The sequence below is a fragment of the Salarias fasciatus genome, chromosome 13 (genome assembly GCF_902148845.1).
Source record: "Salarias fasciatus chromosome 13, fSalaFa1.1, whole genome shotgun sequence".
Classification (NCBI taxonomy): Eukaryota; Metazoa; Chordata; class Actinopteri; order Blenniiformes; family Blenniidae; genus Salarias; species Salarias fasciatus.
The window spans coordinates 5,970,339-5,997,389 of NC_043757.1; the positions used below are offsets into that span (position 1 = coordinate 5,970,339).

Below are 27,051 nucleotides of genomic sequence, written 5' to 3' on the forward strand. Positions count from 1 at the left end.
GCAGGAAGTCGTCAGGAAGGGTGACCCCCGGCCGGGCACCCATCAGAATTACTCACAGGGGTATTAATAACCCCCCCCCCCCCCCCCCCCCGCCCAGCTGTTCCCTCTTCTCCTCGACAGCAGATGCCGAGAATGGCTGAGGATCTGTGGATGTGGGTCAGGGAGCGAGGCGTGGGCTCCAGTTACAGCGCCCCCCCCACCCCACCTGACGGTCCCACCGAGACTCCAGAGCGTCAAGGGGAACGTGAAGAGACGATGAACCCCCCTGAAAAGCGTCACCGGTGCCAGCAAATCAGGACGCCTCCGTCAGAGAGCGTCATCGTAACCTTTGGGGTAATACCAGCATGTTAACGGGGATTAGCGGCGGGGCGTCACGTTACGCAGCGCCAACCTTGGCCAAAGGCGCGGCGGCGGAAACGGCTTCCTGTGAGAGATGACATCCGTCAGCGCCGCCGCCGGTCCTGCTCAGGATTTATGTGTGTGTGTGTGTGTGTGTGTGTGTAAGTAAGAGGAGGAAGGTGCTGCACACGTGTTTGTTTGCATCATGTACTTTTAAAGGTAAATATTCACAGTCGATGGTGTAATAACACTCAGTACCACTAGGTGGAGTCATGAGTCTGCAGGGCGTTTAATGATCAGCGGAATCCAAGTTTCAACTTCACTGGAGGAGAAACTTATTTTCTTTCCCCCCGGAAAAATGAAGAAAAGTGAGCGAAGGCAGGGTTATAAAATTCTCAACTTTAATCAGTTCAAAAAGTTCACAACAAATGTAACACCTCGAGAGGGGAAATTAGCCGTTAGAGATTGGGTGCTTATTTGGATTTATACATTCTTTCCTAATTAAACTCATTGGCATATAATTTGCTCTCTGGACAGAAAAAAAAAAAAAAAAAAAAAGCCTTTTGTTTCTTTTTGGACAGAATTCAAACAATGAAAAATGCAAAAATAGAAAATTAAATGTAAACCCAGGTTGTTTTTATTTCTCGTTTTGCTCTAAAGGCAGTGTCTTGAAGCACTGCCGCGGTGGTAAACAATCTAAATTAGTACAATTCAAAATGTGGAAAGCCGTCTGAGTTAAACAGGAGTTTGTTATAAAGATGCAACCGACCGAGAAGCCATAAATACCTCCGCCACGTCCCGACAACATCCCAGTAATGAAGGCTCGCAAACGAGCAACAATCCTCTTAGAGGAAAACAAAACGCTGATGTCGACTCGGCGACAGCACACACACGCGCACACACACCCACAACAACAACAACAAATAGAAACAATAGAATAAAAGGAAAAAATGTTCCCATGGTATTAAAGATGCTATACAATTGGGATGATATGCACATAATGGGTGTGGCTTTCCCTAAAAAAACAAAAAAAAAAAAAAAAACCGAAACAAAAACAATAATATAATAATGGCCTCCTGCTGGGAGCGGCGACTCTCAGCCTTCATTCATTTTCCGTTAGATTCACATTCTCCCACCATGCACGGGGGGCAACAGACGGACGAGGAGGAGGACAAACAGAACGCGAACCGCTTCGTCACGCAGGTCTGGGGGTGGGGTGGGGGGGGGGGGGGGTGGGGGGGGCGTGGCCACAGACCCGCCAATCAGAAGCTCACATTAACAGCTGTGGAAAGTTTTTTACACAAAAAGTCTCCATAGAAAACGCAGATTATGTAAAAAGGGCCACAGGGTGACGCGGTGATCGGTTACACCTTATTGGCATCGTTTTGGTCTCCCGGCGTCCCGGCGGGACGGCCCCCCCCCCCCGCCGCCGCCGTCTCGCCCGCCTCTCTGGGGTTTCGTTGCGTTTGCTGTGGTTGGGTGGGGGCAGGAAGGAGGGGGAGGGGTCTGTTTGTACTGTACATTTTGGGGGTGGGGGTCGGTCTCAGTCGCACATCTCCTCGGGGATCTCGTGAGGGTTGAGGATGCCCGGAACCGACATCTGGATCTTGTGTTTCTCCTCCTGAGCCTGACGCAGCGACGCCTCCCGCTCCTCCAGGAACAGGTCCGTGGTGTCCTCGCCCGCAAACTCCTGCAGGGGGGGGGGGGGCCACACAACTGTTAGACTCATCGGTGTGAGCAACAACTTGGAGATTTACTCAAGTTTTTTTCCCAAATCATTTTTAACTTTAATACGTTAAAAGTGTTTTTGTTTTTTTTTTGGTTATTTTGAGCTTTTGTTTGGCAGTATTTTTTGAGGTTTTTTTTTTTATTTAAGCAAAATTCTAACCATTTTCAGCCACTTTTCATTTTATTTAATTAGTTTCTCTTTTAATCTGTTATCAGTTTGAACCTTTTCTTCATTTAAAACTTTGAGGAGGCGTTTTCTTTTCTGTTTTTGACAGTTTTCAATCATTCAGTTGTTTTTTTTTTCCTGCTTTTAACCATTTTCAGTTTTCATCTTTTTCCTTTTTAGCATTTTAGTTATGGTATTTTGGACATCTTGTGACCAATTTTAGTCTTTTTCAGGTGCTTTTATTAGTTTTAGCAATTATTTTATTTGAGCCAATTCTAGTCTTATTTCTTTTTAGCAGTTTCCACTTTTATAGATTTAAAACAGTTTTAGTGTTTGTAGCAGCTTTATCCAATGTGCTGCTGTTTCTTCAAATGTTTCAGTTGTTTGAGTTCTTCAAATTATTATTATTTTTTTTTTTTTTTAGCTTTTTCAGATTCCGTTTTTTTTTCTTCAATTTTAGCCTTTTTTCCAACCTTCACTTATTAATCTTAAATTTAAAGGTTGATGTTAGAAGTTAATACAATCTGAATAAAGATGATTTTATTCTGTAGTCATAATTGAATCTGATTAGAATGGTTTCTTCTTTCCTAAAATACTGGGATGAAATTTTTTATTTATTTATTTATTTATTTATTTATTTTTACTTTCATGACCCTTTGAAGTGATGTGCAACTTCATAAATCTGTAAAACTGGTAAAGTGTTAAAACTTGAAGCTCACCTTGATCTGGACCAGGAAGTCCCTCAGGTGCTCCTTGAAGGCGGGAATGTCCTGGTTTAGGCTGAACAGGCCGGTCACAAACACCTTCACCTGAGCACTGAAGCACACACACACACACACAGAGGAGTGTGAGACTCCAGACAGACAGGAGTGTGTATGTATTGAGTGTGTGTCGGGGTGTATGTTGGCTCACTCTTGTAGGTGGGGGAAGGCGGTCTTGAGCAGGTTGGCCACGTACTCCTGGATGAAGACCTGGTTGTTGGCGGGGTTGGCGGGGTTCAGCGTCGTGGTGATCTTCCCCTCCTCCACCAGGTTGAACATGTAGGCCAGGATGGAGGCGTGCATCGTCAGGCCTGCCCAACACACACACACACACACACGCCTTTAACACCTGCCGGAGCACAGCGGGATCCGTGTGTGTGTGTGAGAGAGAGAGAGAGCGCTCACCGGCCGTGTGCGACGTGTCGGTGACCACGGAGAAGATGTGCTGCAGGATGTCGCAGAAGTACGTCTGGTAGAAGCTCTGAGCCGCCGCCTCCTCCTGAGCCACGTTCTGCAGCATGGTGTAGAGGATCTGCAGGCCTGAGGGGCCAGACGCAGCAGCTCCGTCACCCTGACCACTATTTCTTGTCATTTGAGCGTTTGGGTAAATCGCAGTGATGCGAGAACCTCACCGGTGTCGGCCACGTTCCTCATGGTGTGCTTGAAGGCCCAGATGATGGAGTCCAGCACCAGCTTGAACTGGGCCGGGGGGATGGCGAGGAAGGCGGGGAAGCAGTGCGAGTTGACCGCCTGCAGCAGGTAGAAGAAATGGGTCCGGTGCTCCGGGAACTCCTCAAAGTTCTGTCGACAGACACAGCAGCAGATCAGACGGTGGCGGCTCACAGGACACCAGGCCGAAGCAGCTCCGAGGTTTGGTTAAAGGTAGAGTCGGCTGTGTGAGCAGGGGGTGCCCTGTTCGATTCCTCCTCCTCCTCCTTCCAGCCGATGGCGGCCGCTCACCTTGTTGATCATGTTCAGCGTGCACTCGAAGACGGCGTCGAAGATCTGGGGGATCTCGCTGGTGATGTGGCCCCCCAGCTTGTTGACGATGGTGGCCATGGTGCTGAGGACCTCGGGCTCGCGGGCGGCCGGCACGTTGCGCTGGTAATCGATGAGGACGGCGTCCAGCAGCGGCGGAACGAAGTTCTCTCCGACCTGGAAGCGCCGCCACAGCATTCAGACACATCATGAAGACCGACCGCGATGCAGCTGAAGCACAGCCGGTCTGACGGATCTGATCCGATTCTCACCATCTGGGGGTCGTTGGATCGGCTGACCCAGCCCGAGATCAGCTTCAGGGTTTCCCGCTTCACCGTCCTCATGCTGCGGATCAGCGGCTGCTTCGTCACCATCTCACCTGCAACCGAAAGACGACAGAGACCTTTATTTCGGTTTAACCCTCTGGTGAGGCTCGGCTCTCAACCGGCGCACCAGACTTGTTCCGCCTTCATGGATTCACATTATTCTGGCACACATTCACACTCAGCCGCCAGAATAAAGCCACTTTCTGCAGGTCGGCGCTCAACAACAGATTAACTGATAAGTCTGTATAAAGGCTGTGCAACACTGCATCTGATTTCCACATTCTAGAAACCTCCAAAGGCTAAAAACACAAATAACAGGAGGAATAAAGTGATTTTAACAGGAAATTGTGAGATTTTAATTGTGTGACATGAGTCAGATAAACTTTGGGCACGACATGAAGCTCGCTGTGTGCAGATTGCACCATGAAAACACAAACTGAACCGGAATGACAGGACCGCTGATTCAGAGCCAAGACCAAAGACATCACCACCAGTCTCGTTCGTCTGGGGAGCCTTAAAACGCACAGAGCCAAACCTTTGGAGGCAGTTTGGCTGCGAGTGTCACATTTTATGAGGAGCAAAGCCAAACAGTGACTCAGGAAGTCCACTCAGTCCTGGCTCAGATTTGGGGATTTTCCTTTTACTTAAACATTTCTTTCATAAAACTCTTAACATTCATCCGTCTTCAAAACATCCCCAGTTTTCCTAAGAAGTGCCGCCCCATAACAAAGTGGCCCGACTTATATTTAAGATGCTTTTATGTGTTTGTGGACAAGAATCAACTTCAGACTTCTAAGGAAATAGAAATTCTTCAGTATCTGGACTTAATGGATCAAATGCCTGAAAACTAACATAAAAAAGGCAGGAGTACATGTGTTGGTTTTAATGATGTACTTTGGTCTCTCACTCAAAAATACACTGTTGCACACATTTAACATCAGATTCGTCAATCTGGTAGGACTGCCACATTTCTGACTGCAGGTGGCGCTGTTGCAGCACGATGAGCCACAGACGTTTCAGGAGCAGATCAGAGTTTAGAGCAGCTGGACGTTTGTTCGTGAGTTACTGGCAGTAACATTTTTACTGTTACTAAAATCCAGACGACGCTTTACAGTCCTGCAGCTGATGGCCTGAACGCTTTTTTACCAAGTTTATTAAATCATAAGCCGATTTTCCAAAAGATAAGAAACGTGAAGAAAAACGTTTTGAAACTAAGATTATAAACACATGCATGAAAACCCTTTGTTAAAACCCTGTCGTGTAAACGGCGCCTTGATTTCTTAGTATTTCACACACGTGTTCAACACCGACCAAGAGTTTTCTGATCTGGCTGCGGCTCACAAAGCGAGCGGACGCTCGGCGTCTCCTCCGCCGCTCCAGCTGAGCTCGTTGGCCTCACCGTTGGTCTGGATGGCGGCCGAGATGTTCTCGCTCAGGCACTTGTAGACGTTGAGCATGTCGAGGTAAATGCGCCCCAGCTGGATGACGAAGGGGTGGCCCACCGCCTTGCAGGCTCGCACGTTGGTCTTCAGGATGCTGCCCAGCTGCTTCACGGTCTCGGGGTCCTTCAGGATGTCCACGTTCTGAGGGGAAAGAGGACAGGCGGGTTCCCTCCGTCAGTGGAAGCTTCCGGGAAGCCGTGGCGGTGCGCTCCGGGCGCCTGCTTTACCTTGGTGGCCTGCTGGATGATGCTGTCCCACACCTGGTTGGGCAGCAGCATGTACTTCTCTATCAGGTGCTCCTGCACGGCCTGGTCCGTCTGGGCTCCGATCATGTAGCCCACCGCCTCGTAGAACGTGTGCACCTGCATGTGGGGGACAGACGGCGTGAGAACGGACACCGTGCTGTGTGAGCGCGGCTCGGGCGGCGTCCTCCCGCTGACCTGCTGGGGCTGGAGGTCGCAGATGATGGTGTTGATGTTGTTGAGGATCTCGTCGATGAAGGGCATCACCTCGCCCACCTGCACCTGGATGAAGTGGCGCCGGCATTTTTGTGCGATCTTGATGAAGGTGTCGCACGCCATGTCCTGCACGCCGTCGTGGGTTTCTGATGGAGGACGGAGAAACTTTTCCAACTCCTGCCGCCCATTACACACACTTATCCGGACGTCCCATTGTTCTCACCGTGCATGAACTCAAAGAGCTTGTTGACCACGGTTTTGAGGAACTTCCAGTGAGCTCTGAGGAAGCGTGGATACTGGCCGACGATGTACATGATGTTGGAGGCGATGATGGCCTTGTTGTCCTTCCCTCTCTTCTGCTCGCACAGACCCAGCAGGTCCTGAAACACACACACACACACACACACACACACACGACCTGCTTACAACCTGGCTATTAACCCGTGAGGGCGAAGGCCTTCTGCGCTGTGCTGTACCTTGATGACGGTGACCAGGAACCTCTTCTCGTCCTCCTCGTGCATGGCGCCGCTGATGGAGCCGATGGCCCAGCACAGCGTGTTGAGGTTCTTCCAGGACCACTCGGTGCCGTTCACCTGGTTGTGAAGCTTCTCCGTCATGATGCGCTCGGTGTCGGCGTAGTCCAGGTGAGTCAGGTACACTGCAGGAGCACACGGCGCTTTATTATCACACATCCAGACTGACGGCTGAAAGGTGGAAGACGGTGAAATGGCTTAGCAGTGCTCGTTCTCTAGACCCTGTTCACACGTTTCAAGTTTTAGAATTAAGCAGCAATGTTTTGAAATCAATGTAGTTTTAATCTTAGGCCACAAGTGGGTGCTGTCGTTTGTTTTTGTCATGAAACCATAAAAGCAGAGAACAACATGCTATAAATATTAACCATGGCGAGTACGGGGATATTTATACGGCCATAAGACACAGGAGGATTTCTATTTGGATGACTCTGAACTCTGAAACTACAGAGTCTCAGAAGAATCTTAAAGAGACCCGACACTCAGGAGGCAAACGTTATGGTGAAACTACTTGAACATGTGTGCAGAAAAACTATTCACAGCAATTTCGACCATCTGACAAGACACTACGAATGAATAAGAAAGAAGTGTAAATCACAAGCGACTTTGTGCAGCTGCCATCAACAAAAGCAGCAAAGGAAGAGATCGTGGCGGCCGCCGTTAGGAAGCCTCACCCAGAGTCTCCCTCATGTTCTTGTAGAGGTTGATGGAGTCTGTGTCCTTCATGAACTCTCGGACCACCTCGCCCTGGTCGTTCTCCACCACCAGGACCTCCTCCGGCTTCGCCATCCGACTGACCATCAGCAGACGCACCTGTCGCACGGAGAAGAAGTCAGACGTCAGCGTGTGCGCTGGATTATATATCACACGCACACAGAACACACACACACAAATGCAAAAAAAAAAAAAAAAAAAAGAAGTGTTCATGCATGTGCATGTTTATATACAATGGCCTTGCATGCAAACACACAACTGTAATGTGAACACACGCAACTTATGTGGAAACACACACCTGCACACACACGTAGTCACAGCAAACAACTGTACACACACACAAACCGCAAGTACAGCCACACTTGTGTATAAAATACACATAAATGGACACAAGAAAACACGCACAAACAAAAAAACATTAAATGCATGCATGCACATATCTGCACACAACGTGCACACACAATCTGTACAGGAAAACATGTGCACGTACGCACACGCACAGCGGTTACATTCACACACAGTCTTATGCAACATAAACTTCCATCTCCAAGGAGAGAGAAAAAGAGCGATGGCACTTTATCAGCTGCTGAATTTCTGTAACATTGTAACTGGAAACGGGTTGAGCAGCCACCTGTCACCCAGCGCTGCCAGCGACGATGCAGCAGGTTTAGCAAACCCAAGCGGATCTGCGATTCCTCCGCCCTGCCCCGTGTGGGGGCCGTACCTTGGACAGGACCGGCAGATAGAGCTGTCGGCGCGGCGGGACGTCGAAGTGCTGGTTCCCGGAGAGCAGAGGGGACGTGGACGTGGAGAAGGGACTCTCTCTGTACAGCTCAGCAGCCAAGTGGTTCCAATACTCCAGACAGATTTTGAAGATCTCGGTCTCCTCCACCTCCGACACCAGCAGCATGTAGTGCAGGGCCTGAGGAGCACCAGGGGAACGAGAAGAACAGAAATCAATCACAAGTTGATGTTTCGCTTCCTGTAAAAAGTGTTTGCTGTTTTCAGTGTGATCAGTTCAGCACGCAGACCGGAGCTAACCTCATAAAACTACCGAGTTCCACACTGAAAATTACAATAAGCACAAAGTGCCTCAGAGAAGAAGAACAACAACCTTGAGAGAAGAAATGCCTGTTTAGAACTTTATATTATACAGCATGACTTGAACCTGTTCTTTGTTTCTTTCTGAAGTTTTCAATGGGCCTTTGGGTGAACTGTTAAGAGCTAATATGAAACATGAAGCTGAGACTTCTGGGTTCCCCAGTTGAAGGTCCTGCAGACACTCCAAGCTCCTCCATGGCGAAGACGAGCGACGAGTCTGAGCGACTGACCTCCATTAACGTCTCTCTGAGGTTGAGGCGCTTCTCGATGAGCTGGCCGTGCTCTTTGAGGAACGTGCACAGGAACAGGCTGAGGTTCTGGATGAAGTTCTGCTCGTCGTCCTTGCCGTTGGCGTAGGCCAGGCGGATGTTGGTGTTCAGAGGCAGCATCTGGAGCGAAGAGGGTTCCGGTTAGTGAGCTCGAAGGCGGAAGCGGAAGTGGAAAAGATGCGCGTGTGATCGGAATGCACCTGTTTGAGCTGACACATGGTCAGAGTGAAGAGGGTCACAAACTGCTCCTCGTACTGGCTGACGCTCACTCCGGCGATCTCCGTCAGGCACTTCAGCGTCACGTTGCGGAACATCGGCACGTTCAAAAACTGCACGCGGGTACAAACAGCGAAGTCAACCACCCGCGTCTCTTTTTACCTTCAGCAATCCAAACGGAGCTGGCGAACGTCTCCCACTCACCTTGTACACCAGCGTGCTGATCAGCTTGGTTTCGAAGATGTATCCCAGAGGAATCCAGTTGAGAAAACGCAAGAGGGTCTCCAGAGTGGCGTGGACCAGAGGGGCATTCTGGGAATTTTCCTAAGGATGGAAAACACACCTACATGAAAACTACATCGTTTTCACAATGTCGCCGTGTAAATGTTAAAGTTTTCTGAAATAAAAACGCCACAATGATGCGTTTTCTCTTGAAACGTTGTCGGGTAAACTTGGTCTGAGGAGAAGGAATAAATGGAGCGTACGTACCATGACAAACTGACAGAGCTGGAATATCTGGGAGAACTCATTGCACATGCTGAAAGAAACAAGGAAGACGTGAGAGTCCGCGGAGAGTTTCACACAGTTTACCAGCTGGTCCGACTACTGAACAAATCACTCCTTCAGAGGGTAGTTTGGGTTTAATCCACTCCAGATGAAATCCGGCTGCATGTGGTCCCTAAACTAAAATACGTTTGACATCAACGGTTTAAAGGGTGTGAGGCTGTTTGAGACACAAACAAAGATGTTTCTCTGTAGTCGGCAGATATTTACTATTAACTATAGGAGTTAAATTTCAAACAGATCTTCTTTCACGGTGGAGAAGACAGATATGAATGAACCCCTCTGGGGTCCAGGGCTTTGTATCGTGATAGGATGATGTAACGAAAACATCAACAACAGGCGGCCGAGCCACGCTCATCCCTGGATACGAGGGGCACCGATGTATTCTTCTTTGACAACATGCCTCCCACTGCTCATGTCCAAGTTTCCTACAGTGCTGCAGCCAAACAGAGCCAACAGCTGACCAGCTCTCATCCACTCTGGATTTGCAGGCAATGCGTCTGACTGAACTCCGCTACACGGCGTTGTGACGGTTCGCCAATGCGGCACAAAACAGCAGGAATCACGCCGTCTCAAAGGCGGACGGGTTCAGGAAAGGTTTGTGTGTTATCAGACTCTTTGTGAAGGTGAAAAGATTTGTGATCGACGTCTGTCTGGCCTCCAAAGGTCACCTCTCGCTAGCTAACCTGCTTTACGGGATACCTCAGGTGATCTATTTGAACATTTAATGACAAAACAAGGGGAAAAACAATAACATCCAGACGTGATCACAGTGAATTTAACCTCTTGACTTGTATCGACTCACTCTGAGGTGCAGCGACCTGAACATCTGTGTGATCGGTTTTTGTGGTGATATAGAACACATTGGGACGGATTTTATGAAACTTGTAGCCCAATAAGCCTGAATGCTTGTGGTGTTTGGTGGGGATTCAGCAGGCTGACCTGTCTTTTAGGTGCTTGGCCTTGACCTGAGTCATCTGGCCACTGGAGAAGTCGAACACCTCCTCGCTGAGCAGCTTGAGAATGACCATGTTGTTCTGGCACAGGCTCTCGCTGGTGCGGCTCGCTCCCACGATGTCGCTGATGAAGGTGGGCCAGTGCTTGGGCCACTCCTGCTTCAGGATCTGTGGGCGCACGGAGCAAACAGCCATGTTCAAACACAAAGACCACTCACCGTAATGAATGCGCAATCTGGACAAAAATCAAGGAATAAATTGAATATAATCATCTTCTCTTTCATGTCGGCTGGCCTGTTTGTGGAGAATTTTCTAAAACGGACGCTGTGTTGTCCGACTGTGATGTAATGAACCGTCTGCTCATACATGTCGCCTGATATTTCCAACACGGCCTCCTGAGGACGACTGGAATCTGGAGCTCTTCGGTCCCTCAAGGCCAAAACAATGTTAGCTCGGCTGACGCAAACAGTGACTCACTCTCACTCACTGGCATTAATGCAAAGTCACTCATGTGGCCAGCGAGCCAATCTCTCGCTCGCTCACTCCCCCTCCCAACCTCACGCGTACACATATACATCAGACGCACGGGCCAGGGGACGGTGTCAAACACTTTTACGTTGAGCAGAACCGGTGCATCGGTGAGATCTTACTCTTCAGACGGTTCTGTGGGCGACTCTTCACCCAAATCCAGGAGTGAGAACACAATTATCATCAGCTCTATTTGTTACATAACGAGATCTTCTGAGCGGTTAGTAACAGATTCGCCCTTTCATGCGCACAGACACTTTGATAAAAAACCCGCTGTGGCTCGGTTGGTAGAGCGGGTCGGCCAGGTTCGGTCCCTCATCTCGACCTCTCTACATGTGGGAGACCCTGAACTCAACATCAATTCTATATCCGTACGATCTGCCACAACATGACCAGAACACCACCAGCCACAGATTTATCAGGACAGCAAAAAAGTACATTTCGTCCTCAGAGTCGATGTCTTAGAGCAGTGGTGTCAAACACACTGTAGCTCAGCAGCCACACACAGAAGAAACACTCCCTCCGAACAGTCCGTCTTCTCCATCAACAGTGTCTTCTTCAAGCTGGAAAAGCTTCAGTGGGCGGGGCTAGCCCATCACTGCTTCCTGGTTTCTGAGCCAATCATATGTGAGTTTACGAGGTTGCCAAACAAGCAGCACAGCTTTTTTTTTTTTTTTTCTTTTTTTTGCGCCACCCCTCAGCTGCCTAAACTCGCCTAAAGTGGCGACCTGGACAACATTGGTGCCAGGTGACAGTGAATCTTCACATATCTGGTGTCGTCCATCCTCCCATTCGCAGGTACACAACAGCGTGACAGACGGGTGTATGCCACTGTCCTGAACACCAAGCGAGGTGTCTTTTCAAATAAAGTTGCATTTTGCTACACTGTCTTAAAACGTGGCGTTCACACATTTCAGGCAGCGACTGAGCTGAACTCAGACGTGCTCTAGTGTGCTCTTTCCCCGCCAGGCGGAATATCCTTACTGACACTTCTTCACAGACACTTTTTTGGTGCTTTGTGCAATTCACCTGCGGTAAGTAGTTAAAAATAAAAAAAAACGCCGCCCAGTTTACTGCTGCTGTTTAATGCTTCATAGAGAGAGCACTGATTGGTACCAAGCACCATGTTTTTACCATGAAGCCAAACATCATTGTGAAATGAGCACAGGCGACAGGAGTCGACGTGTTTCTCAAGCATTAGTCTAACATGAGAAAACCAGCTTGTAGTGCCGTATTCTAGAGCAGCTAGCCCGAGACTGAGTCAAGACCGAGACCTTCTGCTGCTGTCGAGTATTACAATACAATAGACAACCTTACAAAGCATAAATGTTACAAAGAGGGTATTAACTTACTGTAAAGGGTAGCTGTGGTTCCTGACTCACTCACTGGGATCACACCGTTTCAATACGACTAGCAAACATAAAATAACCCCTGAGCTAAACAATCAGCGATGCAGTGAAGTTAAATCGTGAGCGGGCATCTCTGGAAGTATGTATATTGTACTGTATATTTTATGTAGACTAAAATGTGAATACACTACACACATCTCAGACACGCTTTCATACACTGCATCTTAAAAGCAAAAAAAACAGCTGCCGTGTTTCTGAAGCTTACCTGGACCAGGATCATGTTCAGCTTTCCAATGTACACTTTTTCTTTCTAAAAAAAAAAAAAGACATGAAGGAAGATGTTACACTCAGTCACAGCGTGTCAGTTTCATGATACAAGCCTTCTGTCATTTAATCACATCATTAAATATTTAATTTGGAACTTGACAACCCATATGGAAAGCCAGTATAACAAAATGCTGGTTTCGGGGGCACAGCTATGATCGAAATCCAACATATCTGGTGGGACGGACTCCAATGACGCTGTGACCTTCTGTCTGTAGAAGACTTGTCAACACCGGTCAAGTGCGTTTGAAAATAAACACCTTCAATCTACTTCATCCCAAAATTACAGCCTCGGATAGAGCGAGTAGTGAAGTCAGACGGTAAGTAGCGGCCTCCTTGAGAGCAAGTTGTTGTTTTTCGAGTGAAAGTCCGCGCCGCTGGTTCCTATGACTACCTGAAGAGTCCTTTTAGTCTGGATTGATCTTCTTAATATCTCGTCCTGATGAGTGCGGTGAGTCACGCTGTGCACTCGTGGAGTGATGCAAACGACAGTAACATGCTTCATCGGTGGGAAGTGAAACACCAGCAGTCAGATGGTGGACATCATGACGTCTTGTAGTTAGACTAAGCAGTTCTAAGGCATGTTTAACGCCAACAGGTCAATACAAGCACTTTGCTTCTTAATTCCACTTGGTTTTTTTTTTCATTTTCATGAAAATTTCTACAATGTGGCAGTTCAGTAATCATATATTGTTTGAGTGTAGAGAGATGTTCTTTACAGCTTCAATGAAGCTGAGCAACAGTGCAGAACACAGCTGAAGTAGATCGCTGTGTCCTTCAGGGCTGTGAGGGCCTCAATCTCACATAAGATAAGATCTGACGGCTGAAGAGGAGCTGGATCAATGACGCTGCACTAACAGAGCACAGGAAATGAAAAGCTACACACAATATTTTCTATCTAATCGTGCTTCGAGCCATCTTCACTGCTGCCTGTTATGTTCTTCAGGTGTGCCAAAAATGACTTCGTCTCTGAATCAAATGTTTCAAGAAAAGTCACAGCACTGCCACCCAGCAGCAGGTGGAGTGAAGCACTTTCTGCAAAAAGTGACGCCTCTGGAGCTATTGTGGGAATAACTGATGGTGAGGGTCTTCGAGAGAGAGATGTAGAATTCACTGTTCAAAATTTGCTGTGTAGTTACACTGTTCATGACTTTTCTAAAATCAATATACTTAGTTTTATCTTTAAAATATATAGCCATAAGTTAGCGTTTGCATTCCTGCTTTACACGTCGACATACTTGGCCACTCAGATTGGACGAGTGTAAGGCTCGTTTACATGTTTTCAAGTGAAAGTGTAAAACCTTGGCTGTGTCGTGGGGGTTTGTTTCCATGACGACTGCGATTTGACTCACTGAAAATGTTACTTTTTAGGCTTCCAAGGTGGAAAGTTTGAAAAAGCTCCAATTCTATCTCCATAGAGATGGGGGAAATCCAATTTGAACAGGAACACTACATCGTTTTCACAACGCTGCCGTGTAAACACGAAACCTTTCTGAAACAAAAATGCAAAAACGATGTGTTTTCACTTGAAATGCACCCTAAAACTCCCACTCTGAGGTTGTCAATGTTAAATCCACTCTGACCGGCATTAGGAAAACCGTCCACCTTTTGATGTTATTTCTCCGCACAGTAAAGCAGAACTGAAGCACCAGTCCAGAATACTCACCTCTACGTTTGATGCATCTGATGAAGTCTTGATAATGAGTCCAACCACATACTTTTTTATACCTGGCAAATGAAGAAAGATATGAGAAGGCGATGGTTAGCGTGTGCGCGACAAAGTGAACTTCAGCACACCCCGAGGTACACTACTCAGCAGCACCAAGAAAACCTCTCAGCTGGTTCGGTGAAGGTTCCACCTGCTGTCAACATGAGCAGAGCATCTTTCAAAGAGACAAAAGGAAAAGCTTGTTTTCTCGGCTCCCGCACGTTTCTTTTCGACACAACTTAAGTTGAAAGCTGGACTCTTTTCAGTGCTTCTGAAGCGTGAGAGAAGGTGATAACAAAAAAAATCATCCTCGGACAAGTGGGGGAAAAGACACACTCTCTGGACGCCCTGCATCGGGGTTTGAACAAAATCCGGGTATCTACAGTCAGAAGCAGGCAAGTCTTTGGTCAATGAGAAAAAACAATTAGGAGCAAAACTAGAGAAGACTTGTATTTAAATAAAATTTTTAACATTATTTTTTATTATAAATTGCTGGATGTGTAAATATTAATTGCCTTTTTTCTTTAACAGATCTATACATAAATCACATTTTCACTTTTAGCCACACGAAAAAGGTCATTTCAGTTTTATAATCAGTTTCAAAATAATGTGTAAATAAGCTGTGGTGGGTAATCACACAAAAGACAACCATTAAACTCTTCCGAAAAATAATCACCACTCTCTAAAAACCCATCCTTTACTTTCCTGTTGGTAAAATGACATGAATGAGCTCAGAGCAGCATTGAAATGTGTTATTTTCCACAAAAAAAGCATAATCAGCAGAAAGACTCTTAAATTAAGGTCACAAAAACACTACACACTTCAAGCATTCAATATGCTCGAAAAAGTGCAAAACTTCATCTCATCGGCTATGTTTTCAGATATATGATTAAAAACCTGTGCAGGGATGTTTTGGTCGTTTCCTCAGTAAAACAGTCGCTAAAGTGCACAATCAACCTCTCTCTCTTTTTTTTTTTTTTCCAACAGCAGCAGCAGCCAGTGCAAGCCAGCCGAGCAGAAAACAAACCAGCATGCTTAGAGGGGGAATAGCCCTCAACATGGCAACCGCACGTCACAAACATTTCAAACTGCTCCGGCGCTCACGCGGCAAGTGTTTGTTCGGAGTTAAAGCACAACAGCAAGTTTTTACCTTCACACTGATTCCTCGGGAGGATCTTCCATCTTGTTTTGATAACCGTTTCCAGAATCTGAAGAGCATAGTACTGTAACATGTAAAAAGGAGAGGGGCGTTAGGAGGAAGCCTCCATGAGAACAGCAATCAGCAAGCATTGTGCAACTTTAATACAAACCAAAAAGGAAAAAATTAAAACAGTATGAAGTGGACCAGCCTGGAGTAAACTTGCATTTCTAAACTGGATTGGACTGAACCACATCGTTCATGCAGATTTTGTAGTATGTCAAACATTCACTTTTTTGGGGGGGTAAATCTCTACAAACAGCACTAAGCTGGAACGCTGCAGAAGTCCTGCTGTTTCTCCCAGCATCACACCAGACAGCCAAAGACAGCAGAAAAATACGCCAGCCCATTAGCTGGCTTTGCCTCAGAATACACCGTGTGTGAGTGTGTGTGTGTGTGTGTGTGGGAAATGATCGAGCAGATGTGTTCAGGATCCTTAAACCGAGGCTGTGCACACTATGGAGGGTTGGGCATCGAGAACTGGTGTCTGCATTAAACTTCTCCCCTGACATGTCTGCTGTGTTCTTTGGTCTTTGTGATGCTGTTTGTTCACAAATATTCTCCAATGAATATCTGAGGCTTCACAGAACAGCTGGATTCAGACTGAGATTAGCTCGCACACAGTTATTTACTAATTAGGCGACTTCTGAAGGTTCTTGATTGCTCTGGGTTTTATTTAGGGGGGTCAGAGCAAAGGGATATTTTTGCATGACAGACTTCTTAGTTTTTATTTGTTAAAATAAATCTTGAAAATATGTATGAACTCCCTTCCACTTCACAATTATGTGGCACGCTGTGTTGGTCTATCACACAAAATCCCAATAAAATACATTTTACATTTGTAGTTGTAATGTGACAAAATGAGGAAAAGTTCAAGGGGTATCAATACTTAAGCAAGTCGCTGTATTCCAACCCACCCCACTATTTTCAGGCTTAAACTTAGTTTTTCCTTCCCACAGATGTCCCAATAATCACATTGTATGCAGTAGATCTGATCTGGAACACACATTCCAAAAGGAAAAGTTGTCGATGCCCAACCCTGAGCTACGCGGTCCGTTTTCTGAAGAGTACGACTCCAATTTGTGCTGTAAACCTGAATCTGACCCCTTTAGCTGGTGTGTCATAAGGAACAGCAAGACCAACCACAGGCTATGTTCCCTGTTCATTTTTGATTGCTTAATTGAGAAGCACGAAGAAAGAAGAACTGCTTTATTTACAAGTTCAGTCTTCGATCTAATGTTACTTTGACTGGTTCAACTGTAGGGATCATCGATTCGAGGAAACAATAATTCCAAAAAAACAAAAACAATGAATTGCATGTGGTCAAAGGATGTTACTGAAGCAGGATTAACACAATGTGTGACAGACAGTGGATGCTGGAAGATTAAAAGGGTGAAATCTCCGTGCAGGCATACAGACTGTACAGCGCTCACAGGTGTCGCCTGGAGCGCCGTGCACGTCTCTGCCTGAGGCTTATTTCACCTTCGACCCTTATGATCTGCACAGACCACTGCAGGAGGCATGGAGAGTGAAACTATCAGCGGGGGGGGGGGGGGCTGCCAAACGCTGGGTTGTGTTTTAGCTCGAGGAACAGGACAGAGGGGATCAGAGGAGGGAGGAGAGGAGGAAAAAGGATGCACTGGAGTGGAGAGGAGGGTGGGCGGGAGCGGCGCCATGATCCCTACAGGTGAATTAAGTCGTTCACATTGCTTCTCTAACGGTGAGTCCTACTGACTGCAGCCTGCACCCTCCCTCTGTCCAATGAAACAGATGCAATAGAAACGGATGAACAGAATTCAGTCAAAGGGAATTTAAAAAGGGTAGACCTTGTGGAGGCCTGCCGGCAAAGCCTAGCTGTGTCATGACGCACAGGATGACACACCCCTTTTCTTCCTATTACAAGCCATAAACATAATGGAACATTGTGATTAATATCAAAAAGTCACAACTTGAATTCAGCACATTTTCAAATATTATGACCACTACTAAGAAAAAAGCCAGATGTGCAGAGTGCTTGGAAAGTTTTTTTTTTTAAACTAACGAATGGAGATAAATGCAGAATTGAAGAGGTGTTTACCTTTTGTCTCCTCTTTTCCTCTAATTCCCCTATTTATTTGGCAAATATCACATTTAAAAACTAGAAAAAAAGGTCCTGTTGATACATCAACTCAGACATTAGTAATGAATGTCAGGGTTAAGCAAATCTTACAGGCAAGCAACAAAGAAAAAGGCAGATGTCAACAATGCTTTGAGGAAGGCGTGAATGGATCGCTGTGCATTCAGGTCGGGTGAAGCTTTTGGCAAATACTGTGCCACTGTGGATTTGTTTGTGCACTTTTGATTATTTGAATGCAAATGAAGACTGAACAGGAGAAGTCAGTACGTTTACCATTCAGAGTCTGTTTAACCAGCTACATCATCTTATCTTTGAAGATAATTTACTCACAGTGATTATTTGTTAATTGTATCACTGCAGTAATGAGCTGAAGTGACGGATAAACTTCCTGTTTGCTGCTGAAAGTAGTTTGTGGATGCAGGGATGGAAACTTGTCAAGTTTCTCAAGGATGCAACATGTAACAAATGCATCACCGTTTCTCATTGAAGGTATGGAGTAAAAATCATTGCCAATCTATAAATCTTAACCTGCAGTGAGATGTAGCTTGAGCATACGCACAACGATGACAAGTAAAATACTGAATGTGTCTCAATATATATATATTTTTTAACCTTGACATCTTGTCATTAACGTACATTGGGCCGAGGGGAGCTCATTGGCAGGTGGAGCCAGCAGGTCAGACTCCTGAATGGCTTATTTGGCATTTAGATGATGTTACAGCTGGGAGATGGCAGGCAGAACTTTGGGGGTGTTTGAAAGGTTCACATCCAACAGAATTCATGTAATCAGACAGGCAGACATCCTGCATAGCTCCACCGTGAGGGCATGGGACAAATTCTGCTCGCACTGAGTATTCGGCTAATGCATGATGTGATCCCTCCGTGCACATGGGATACTCTCTATTAAATCTCTGGTGCAATTAATCAAACAGCTGGAGTGTGCTATAATGTTTATTGTTTTGTGTGAGGGTTTAGAAGACTCCTTCCTCAAAGCACAAGCAAGAGTCTTTGCTAAGCTGTTTTCTGGATTGGCTTACTTTGGTGTTCATGTTCTGGGAGAACTCCAGGATGGTGTCCACTCTCGTCCAGGCATCTGGATGCTCCTTTAAGTGTGTCAGCACTTCTTGTGCCATTCTTTGCTGTAATAAAAACAAAGAAACGTGTCAGACCTTCATGCTGAGGTGGTCTTACGCATCTGGGAATATTCAAATGTGTAACCATTACACAGAAGGTGGATTTATTTTGTTTTATGCAAGACTGCATAAAACAAAAATCTTGCATTGACATACAGGACGTACCTGTGGTCCCACCCCATGATATAGACAGTTCACCACGTTATCCAGCAGGTTGATATCCAGTTTCTGGTTGAAGTCCAGCAGCTGCTGTGCTGCATGGTCTGCTAACATTGTCATAATTGCTGGCATAGAGCTCTACAGAAAGGACAGGAGAGGGGGAGGGAGGGAGAGAGAAAGGGGGCTGTGAGTGCACACAGAACATTCAGCAGCCAAAGTCATGTGAGCCGTGTGTTTAGAAACAATTCCAAACAGCTGACCGCCTCACAAACATCCCTCCGACCCACCGGCGAGCGAGCCGTCCATTTATGAAGTTAAAAGCTGACGGTGTCACATGCCTGTCAGCGATCAAAAAGTAAACAAAGGGAAGAGGAAGCACTGGCAGTTCTTGTGCAGGACTAGGGCCTGAAAAACTGATGAGACGTTGGGGACAGAGCAGTTCAGGAGTCAGGACTGTGGGAGCAGCAAAGTGAAATGAGTCAGTCAAATATTAGATGTGTGTGTTTCATTATGCAATTTAGAGAAGCACAAAGTGCTTCACAGATGACGATGACCAGAGAAAGTATTAGATGTGATAATATAACAGCTAATCCGAAAAAAGTGCAGCATAAATCAGGTGAGGGGTTAAAGTTTTGACATCGTGGTGGTGGAACAGAAGTAGAGGTCCTCTGTGGAGGAGCAACTCAAACAACAACAACAACACTACTTATTACTACAGTTATGTGGTTTCAGGAAAACAAGCAAACTACAGCTGAAATTATGGAAACTTTGACTTAAACTATCAGGTAAGGATTGATTTGGTCTATAGCCTGGAGGTAGTTCAGTGAGAATTTAGAGATTTAAGGCTTGATCAAGAAACACGCAAGTAACTAATATTATTATCCTTATTATCCTTGTGGATTTGTACATTTGAACAGCACCTTTCAAAAAATTAAACAGCCAGAATTCAATGACAGCAAAAAAAAAAGAACATGCAATGACGAGAAAAAGAAATGAGAAGAATGAAGTATGCAGAAAACAAGAAGACAAAAAGCTAAAACAGAATACATTTTGGATGGGCAGAACTGAAAGTCAATATCACATGGAGATCAACAGATGATAGGTTTCAAAGTGAGTGTTTTGTTTCCACGGTTAAGGTTTAAAAGTGAACGGTACAATCTGAAAATCAACTGTTAACCTTTTACACTCATTGAAATAACATTTTAAGATGTTTATTTCAAAAGCGGGAGAAAAGCACACTTATCCTATAAAATGTAAAGGAAAATTTTCCGTGTACATTTTACAATTTATAGCTTAAAGAGTACTTTAGATGGGATACAAATTTCTGAAATGCTGTGAAATCTTGTTTCCACATCTGGTAAATCTTTGAACACCATTTTCATATAATGTCATACAGAATTACCACAAAAGTATCCTAAATGTCTTGCACTATCAGATTAAATGAAACGAGCTGGTGTAGCAGTAAGACTCCTTTTGAATGGAGCTACAATAGTTATTCATTTCAATCAAGTGGATAGCAATATCACAGAAATATCTAAAAGGATGGGGGAAGCTCTTTGTAAATATAGGTCAGCAGTTGATCCGGGCCATTCATAAAAGTAACAAGCAGATTCAGGTTAAAAAAAAAAAAAAAAAGTTGCTCTGCGTCTCTCTGGACTCATCAATCTTAGAAGGTTAAATAGCCCACGTGTCGGATATACCCAGCGACGTCACGTTGTTTACATCCATAAGCGGAGTAGAGTTCACTCCTCCGACACAAAACAGGAGCGAGCTGAATAAAATACGGCGATCGGCCACTTTGACGGTCACTAGCATTCCCAATGACGCCGCGTGACGCTGTAAACAGTTAGCATTAGCCATTAGCGGCGCGGCTAGCCATTAGCAGCGTGTCGCACAAACACTCCATTCACGTGCGGTGCTTCGCGGCTAGGAACAGCCACTCCCACTCGGGCTAATGCGGGACCGCGGGACACTGATTGAGCCGCAGTTACCGTCACGTCGCCGCTGTTTTCGGGGAAGTTTGCGCTAGGATGTTGGAGAATTGGGAGCAAGAGCGGGGTCAGACATAAAGTTACCAGCTTAGCAACGTCAACTTGACACATCCGCTTCACATCACGCACACGAGTGGGAGAGGCACGAATTTAACAGCATTTATTCGCCCGCAGCCTCCGTTAGTTCTGCATTTATTTCGGTAAAGTTACCGCACTCTCACCGGCAGTCAGCGTTAGCTAATCCTCATAAAGTAGCAAGTGCTAGCTAGCGGGCAAGCGAGCACTATTTGGTTCCCCCCGCTGATGCTGCTGCTGCGAGCTGAATTAGCATCGTCTTTCTCTGGAAAACACAACTTAACATCCACACCGAAATGCAGGTTTATTCCCCGGACAGTGTTAAGTCAAGAAACGTTAATCACAGCATGTCAGGATGGTACTTCACCCCGGTTACCTACCTAAAGTCCAAGGCTCTGACTGAAAGAAGTGGCGTTTGCCAGAGGAGCTACAAGATCTAGTGAGTACTTGAGTATCACTGTTGATTGGAAAAAGATTTCCTATTTTTCTGCAGCGTTGACTCTATCTCCAGCTCCAGCAGTGAGTGATGTCTGGCTGGCAACAACCACTGATGTGGACTCCAAAGCTACTATCACGGCAAACCCAACAACCTGTCACTCCGTTACATCTTACGAATCAAATGAAACCTTGATTCAGTAATTAATTCGTTACTCTAATGATTTTCCGGCGGGGCGGTTTGGAGGTTGTGTGCCTGCGCCTCCTCTCCTCTCTCAAGCAACTAACTCTCAACCGGTTGAAACCGGTTCAGACTGGGAGATTCCATCTCGGTTTAGTTTTCAGCCGATGGCGCCGCGTAAAGTTTGGACTGGGGTCCCGCCCACCGCGCGCCGCGATTGGCTGAGTCCTCGGCGGAGACTTCCTCCTCGCCCTCCCATTGGCGGACCGAGCTGTCAGTCTGTTTCAATTCGCTCAAGCGCCCACGCCACTACTCCGCCCGGAGAGAAAAAGAGGGCAGACTCCCGAGCAGAATGGACTTCTTTCTGCACCGCACCGCTCCGCTCGTCGGAGCCGCGAGTAACTCTACGGTCTCTCTTGCTTCTCCTCACCGTTAACTTTTAACACTGACTGAACATAGGTGGGGGCTCTGATGGGTCTTGACCCTGCGCGCCCAGTAGAGTAATGCGTTTTAACAGATTTCACATGCACTTAAAGAGCGCGTGTGTGAAGCTTCTGCTGCTTTAAAGTCGCACCACAACGCTGAAAACACGGTGCTGGGCTGGAAGACGTGCTCAGACCGCCTGTACCATTCATTTGCCTGTTGCTTGTAAGCTGGTAATTTTCCACCAGCCACGAGTGGGAGTGGTTACATGAACATGAACGCACGGGGTTAGAAAAACGACCTGGAGGAGAAATGTGCTTCCCGAACGACACGGGGTGACAAACCCTGGCTACGGACTCTCTTTATTCCCCACAAATGTCGCACCGGTGGCCGTGGACGCACGAAATGGAGCTGCCGCGTCCTATTTATCGCTAATTGAGCACCGCTGTCAATTGAGGATGAAAACATGACAGCTCCCTCTCTCTCCGCCTCGCGCTCCCCTCTGCGGTCACGTGGTGCAGCGCGCTACTTGATGGAAAAATACTGGATTTGGTGTGTAGTGGAGACAGTACACAGCCCAGTAAAGTCATTCACAGGGCTTTTCGAAGGGCGTTTGAGTGTTTACCCAGCAACACCGACCTCCTCCTTCTCTCTACGCCTCCGAGACCCCCCAAAAGCAAGACATACTCCCTCAGATCTTATTTTGTTGTTGCTAAATTTCTTATTGTGACTTTAAACAGTGCCCTGATAAAATGCTACACATGCAAAGTCATGCCCTTGCCATTTTTCAAGCGCATGCCTGATGTTAAAGCAAATCTCTTTGCTTTTTGTAATGTCACTGAAAATCTGATCTCTATTTTTGATCTGATACTAAGTGAAACTATAGCTGGTGTTTCTAATACTAAGATGACACTAATGCTTTTTCACAAAACCCCGGTTAATGTGGGTGAAAGCTAAGCTTTGGTAGCTATGGTATATAGCAAGCGGAAGCTGTTGAAGGTATCATCAGAAAAAATGATAACCAGATTCTAATTATGCAGTGCTTTTCCATCACTTGAGGGGTTCACACTGTTAATCCCATTCACCCATTCACAAATCAATGTTGGCGGCTGCCTTGCAACACACTCAACCCATCCAATGGGAGTAATTTGGGGTTCAGTGTCTTGCTCAATAACACTTCCAACATGTGGGCAGATGGGGAATCGAACCTGCAAAATTCCAATTGAGAAAGAACCATTTGAGTGTTAACCTTTCACCTGAACATATGTCAGCATCAGATCTGACCGTGTTGAGCTCCAGCCTGTTTACACAGGAATGATCAGGTGCATCATGGCCACATTGTGGTCGATTTCAGGAAAGTTACTTTTGCATGTATGTAGTTTGATAAAGACCCCACACAAAGAGGAACAAGAGAAGTTGAAATGACAGAGCTTGTATAAAATACCAGTTGTTGTTAATGCTGTGCTTTTATCAATTACAGAATATTACAATGGAAATATATATCTTTTAGCTGTCTGTTAGAAGAGTCCCACTCACTATTTGGCACATGTAAGAAATGCGTCTGTACTGACGGAGCTGATGGTGTAGTGAATGGCACAAGCATTACTCTGGATTCCTCCATTGTTATTGTTGTCAGTCTACTCACAAATGTGCGGAAAAAAAAACACTGCAACCGTAGCGAGCTTGTGCGAGTTCTACACATCCCTCCTTTACACAGAGAGCTGGTTGTTTTGAAAGTGTTACACTCTGAAAGCTGTTTCAGAAAGAACAAAGACCCACAATGCAACAATATTTTGGTTTTCTGTCAGTCAAGTAAATAGATCCTCATACAGTTTATTTAATTTCATTATGCCTGTAGTTTGTTCACAAGTATTTTACTTTCTTCTTTTAATTTAGTTTTTACAACAGACACGTTACTTGACAGTGTTTTTCCAACTTGATGAAGACAGAACCACGTCAAAACAGGTAAAACGTATGTTGTAGAAACCTAGTTGTCTGAAAAGAATAAAGTAAAACACTTGGGCTCTGCTTACACAACAGTGTTTCAAGTGAAAACACGTTTTTACATTTTTGTTTCAGAAAAAACAGTGTCCGCCTACACCTCAACAGCAGAAACATGGAAAAGGATGGAGTTTTCATGATGGGCAATGAGTGGATTCTGTTTGTTTTCGTAATGAAACCACCAATGCATCTGCGCGGAGAATAATACGCTCTTTATTTTACATTGTCTTTTTACATTAATGATGGGCGGTCTGTACATGGACACTTCATGTGGACAGACGACCAAGTTGGAGCCATTTTCAAAAAGTTGCATTTTCAGTGACTCCGAGGACTTAAAACCCAAAGAAATATATGCATTTTCACCTGAAATTGTTCCTGTGTGAATGGGCTATTTCAGCCTCATTCATACATTTGTATCAGCATCACTAATCAGATGTTGAGGTTTCAACCAGTAGGAAATAAATAGCATAATAAAAAAGGTACACGTTTGTCTAAAAATGTAAATACGTAGTAAATGTTGAAGCAGGCATATGTGGTGTTGATACTTTGTGTCCTGACACATGCCACAGTGCAGTCCGCTGGACGGTTGAAGTCAGTGCTTCACTCTTGGTTTTGTGTGTAACTTGTGTTATTTCACCTGCTCTGTGTCTGCAGGCTGTTGCTGTGACTGCGTCCTTGGATCAGCCTCACACCCCCAGACAGTTGGCCTACATCCGAGCCTTTGTTATTAACAAACAAGATCTCAAAGCCTATTATCTATGTGTGGATTCACCAACGCCGTTCTCGATCGACCTCCGCGCTGTCACATTCCTAGAGACCGCTACCACCCGCAGAGGAAACCCAGCGCATGTTTTTCGGTGTAAACAGGTCCACCCATTTTTTTTTTTTTTTTTGCAGGAGGGATACAAGAAGAGATAATCTGCGTCTGAAGTTCAACTTCAGGCATCCTGTGAGTGAGGGAGATAAGATTCATCTTTATGTGTGTAAATCACTGCTTATCTTGTGACTGTTTCCCACTTATTGTGGTTTATCATTGACATGTGCGGCACGCTGACTCTTGTCTACACTTGTGTTTGGAAGTGTAACTAATAAAAAAATAAAGAGCTTCCGCTGACATGTTCCTCCACTCTATGAAGATCTTCTCTTCTCTAAATAACAATGCTTATGGATCAGTAAAGTTCCAGATGACTAGATTTTAAAATAAAATTCCCAACCTGATGGATTCTCCCCGCAGCCCCCAAATATATACATTTGAGGTTAATTGGTGACTTTTAAATGCCTGTAACTGTGAATTTGAGTGTGCATGACTGTCTTCATGTGTTTGCCCTGTCCAAGGTGTAACCCACCCACATTCAGCTCTGACACCCTCAATTTAATGGGACAGCAGGACTGTGAAAGCTTGTAGCTCATTCAGGATTGACTCTCTAAGCAAAACTGGAAGCAAGCTGATCAGGCAGGAGACCTCTGACAAGTAAAACTGAAGGTAAAGATGTGAAAACGGAATAAAAACTATTTAAAAAGAAATCCGAATGAATGTTTTTTTTAAAACGTACTGAATTGAATGGAATTTAAATCACATGGTATCAACTGTACAAGCATCTTTCTGCATCATTCTGTGCATGTCTGATATATACTTCAAAATCGGGTCACTTTTAGAGGTCATCTTCATAACCTGAACCTAAATGTGGTGTGTTGAACTGGTGAACGCAGTACTTTCTGAAAAGTTCAGTGTAGCCACAAAGTACAGTGCTTAAAAAAAACAAGTAACATTCACATGCTGTGTACAGGATATCTCAATCGAACTTGTGTTTCTCAGTCCTCATTTCAGCTCCAAGTAAAAATTGGTTTGATTGAATGAGCAGAGGAAGCTACAGTGTAATATGATGACCATGACCACGTCAACTCGACCCCAGCATGACACGGAAGTTCCTTCGTGGTTTGGAGGACTTCGCGTTGTGCCTCATAACTCAGCATGTGTAGGTGTTTCCACTCATGGGAGCTTTCACTGGAGCTGACATCAGTCTGGAAACAAGCCAAAAGAAGAACACAGCACTATGAAAAGTCCAGATCATTTCATTTCATGCATGCATGCATGCACTCTGTCTCTCTCTCTCTCTCTCTCTCTCTGAAACTGCTGCTAGAACTTATTGTCAAACATGTGCAAAGTTTTTTGGAGGTAAGCAGCCTCCCGGCCTGGCTCAGGCTGGTTAGATCTTGTTCTGTCTGGTTCGGAGCATGTTAGTCCATTTACATATATTATCATTGCATCACAGCCGGGGTGGAGGGAGTTGACCTCCACGAGGAAACCAAACAAACAAAAAAAAAAAAAAAAGTGCAGCTGGCTGTGCTGGCTCGTGCCCCTCCTGTCCCAGTGCCCGGCGTGGGGCAGGAAAAGGAGAAACGAAAGCTGGTGCACAGTTCCAGATCTGCTGTTGTGCAATTTTTGGCAGCATGGTGGAAAATCCTCCCAAACCACCCAAACATGTCGGTTCAACTTTTACTCTCCCACATCCAAGTTCGAAGTGACGCAACAGCTTCAGAGGTGCTGCAGAAAATAGTGTCCGTCAACACAGCGTGGAAACACTGGTTCCATCTTTAAGGTCCTGCTGCTTCACTCCATGCTGACTGAAGTCAACACATCATGACAACAAACAACAGCTCCATCTTCTGCTGTGAACAGGCCAAGCTGCTGGCTCTGGGGGCTTATCCTGCAGCGCCCCCTGCTGGGGAAACATGGCCAATGTATCTAATATGCTGGAAGAACCGTTCATGGAAATGTGAGATATCAAAGTAACGAGAAAAAGCAGAGGATGGATCTGCATAAAAACCAGATAAGTCTAATACTTCCAGTTGACATGATTACATCTAAAACAGTAATGAGT

General features: G+C 45.6%; 1 protein-coding gene across 2 annotated transcripts; it reads right to left on the reverse strand.

Moving 5' to 3' along the window:
* Window positions 1-1,631: 1,631 nt before the first annotated feature.
* On the reverse strand, window positions 1,632-21,994 carry LOC115398869 (exportin-1-like). Of its 2 annotated transcripts, XM_030105859.1 has the most exons (25): window positions 21,510-21,994; window positions 19,070-19,201; window positions 18,809-18,910; window positions 15,608-15,680; window positions 14,416-14,477; window positions 12,691-12,735; window positions 10,535-10,716; window positions 9,518-9,566; window positions 9,233-9,352; window positions 9,013-9,141; window positions 8,774-8,932; window positions 8,167-8,364; window positions 7,403-7,541; window positions 6,675-6,856; window positions 6,422-6,578; window positions 6,181-6,344; window positions 5,968-6,102; window positions 5,698-5,881; window positions 4,245-4,351; window positions 3,955-4,149; window positions 3,627-3,795; window positions 3,400-3,534; window positions 3,146-3,305; window positions 2,953-3,049; window positions 1,883-2,029 (listed from the first exon to the last, which is right to left on the reverse strand). In XM_030105859.1, the coding sequence occupies exons 2-25, from the start codon at window positions 19,193-19,195 to the stop codon at window positions 1,883-1,885; spliced, it is 3,216 nt and encodes a 1,071-aa protein (XP_029961719.1). In that variant the 5' UTR covers window positions 19,196-19,201; window positions 21,510-21,994. The 2 variants fall into 2 exon arrangements, with proteins under 2 accessions (XP_029961720.1, XP_029961719.1); XM_030105860.1 differs by lacking the exon at window positions 21,510-21,994 and having other exon boundaries at window positions 1,632-2,029; window positions 19,070-19,195.
* Between the last annotated feature and the right edge of the window lie 5,057 nt (window positions 21,995-27,051).

What these genes read in the sequence shown, in the direction of transcription:
- LOC115398869 (XM_030105860.1), bottom strand. Translation starts at nt 19,195, where the DNA reads ATGCCAGCAATTATGACAATGTTAGCAGACCATGCAGCACAGCAGCTG. An exon ending in CCCAGAACATGAACACCAAA is followed by an intron (nt 15,681 to 18,808) that starts GTAAGCCAATCC and finishes TACATGTTACAG; the next exon opens with TACTATGCTCTTCAGATTCT. An exon ending in GCCTTCCCCCACCTACAAGA is followed by an intron (nt 3,050 to 3,145) that starts GTGAGCCAACAT and finishes TGTGTGCTTCAG; the next exon opens with TGCTCAGGTGAAGGTGTTTG.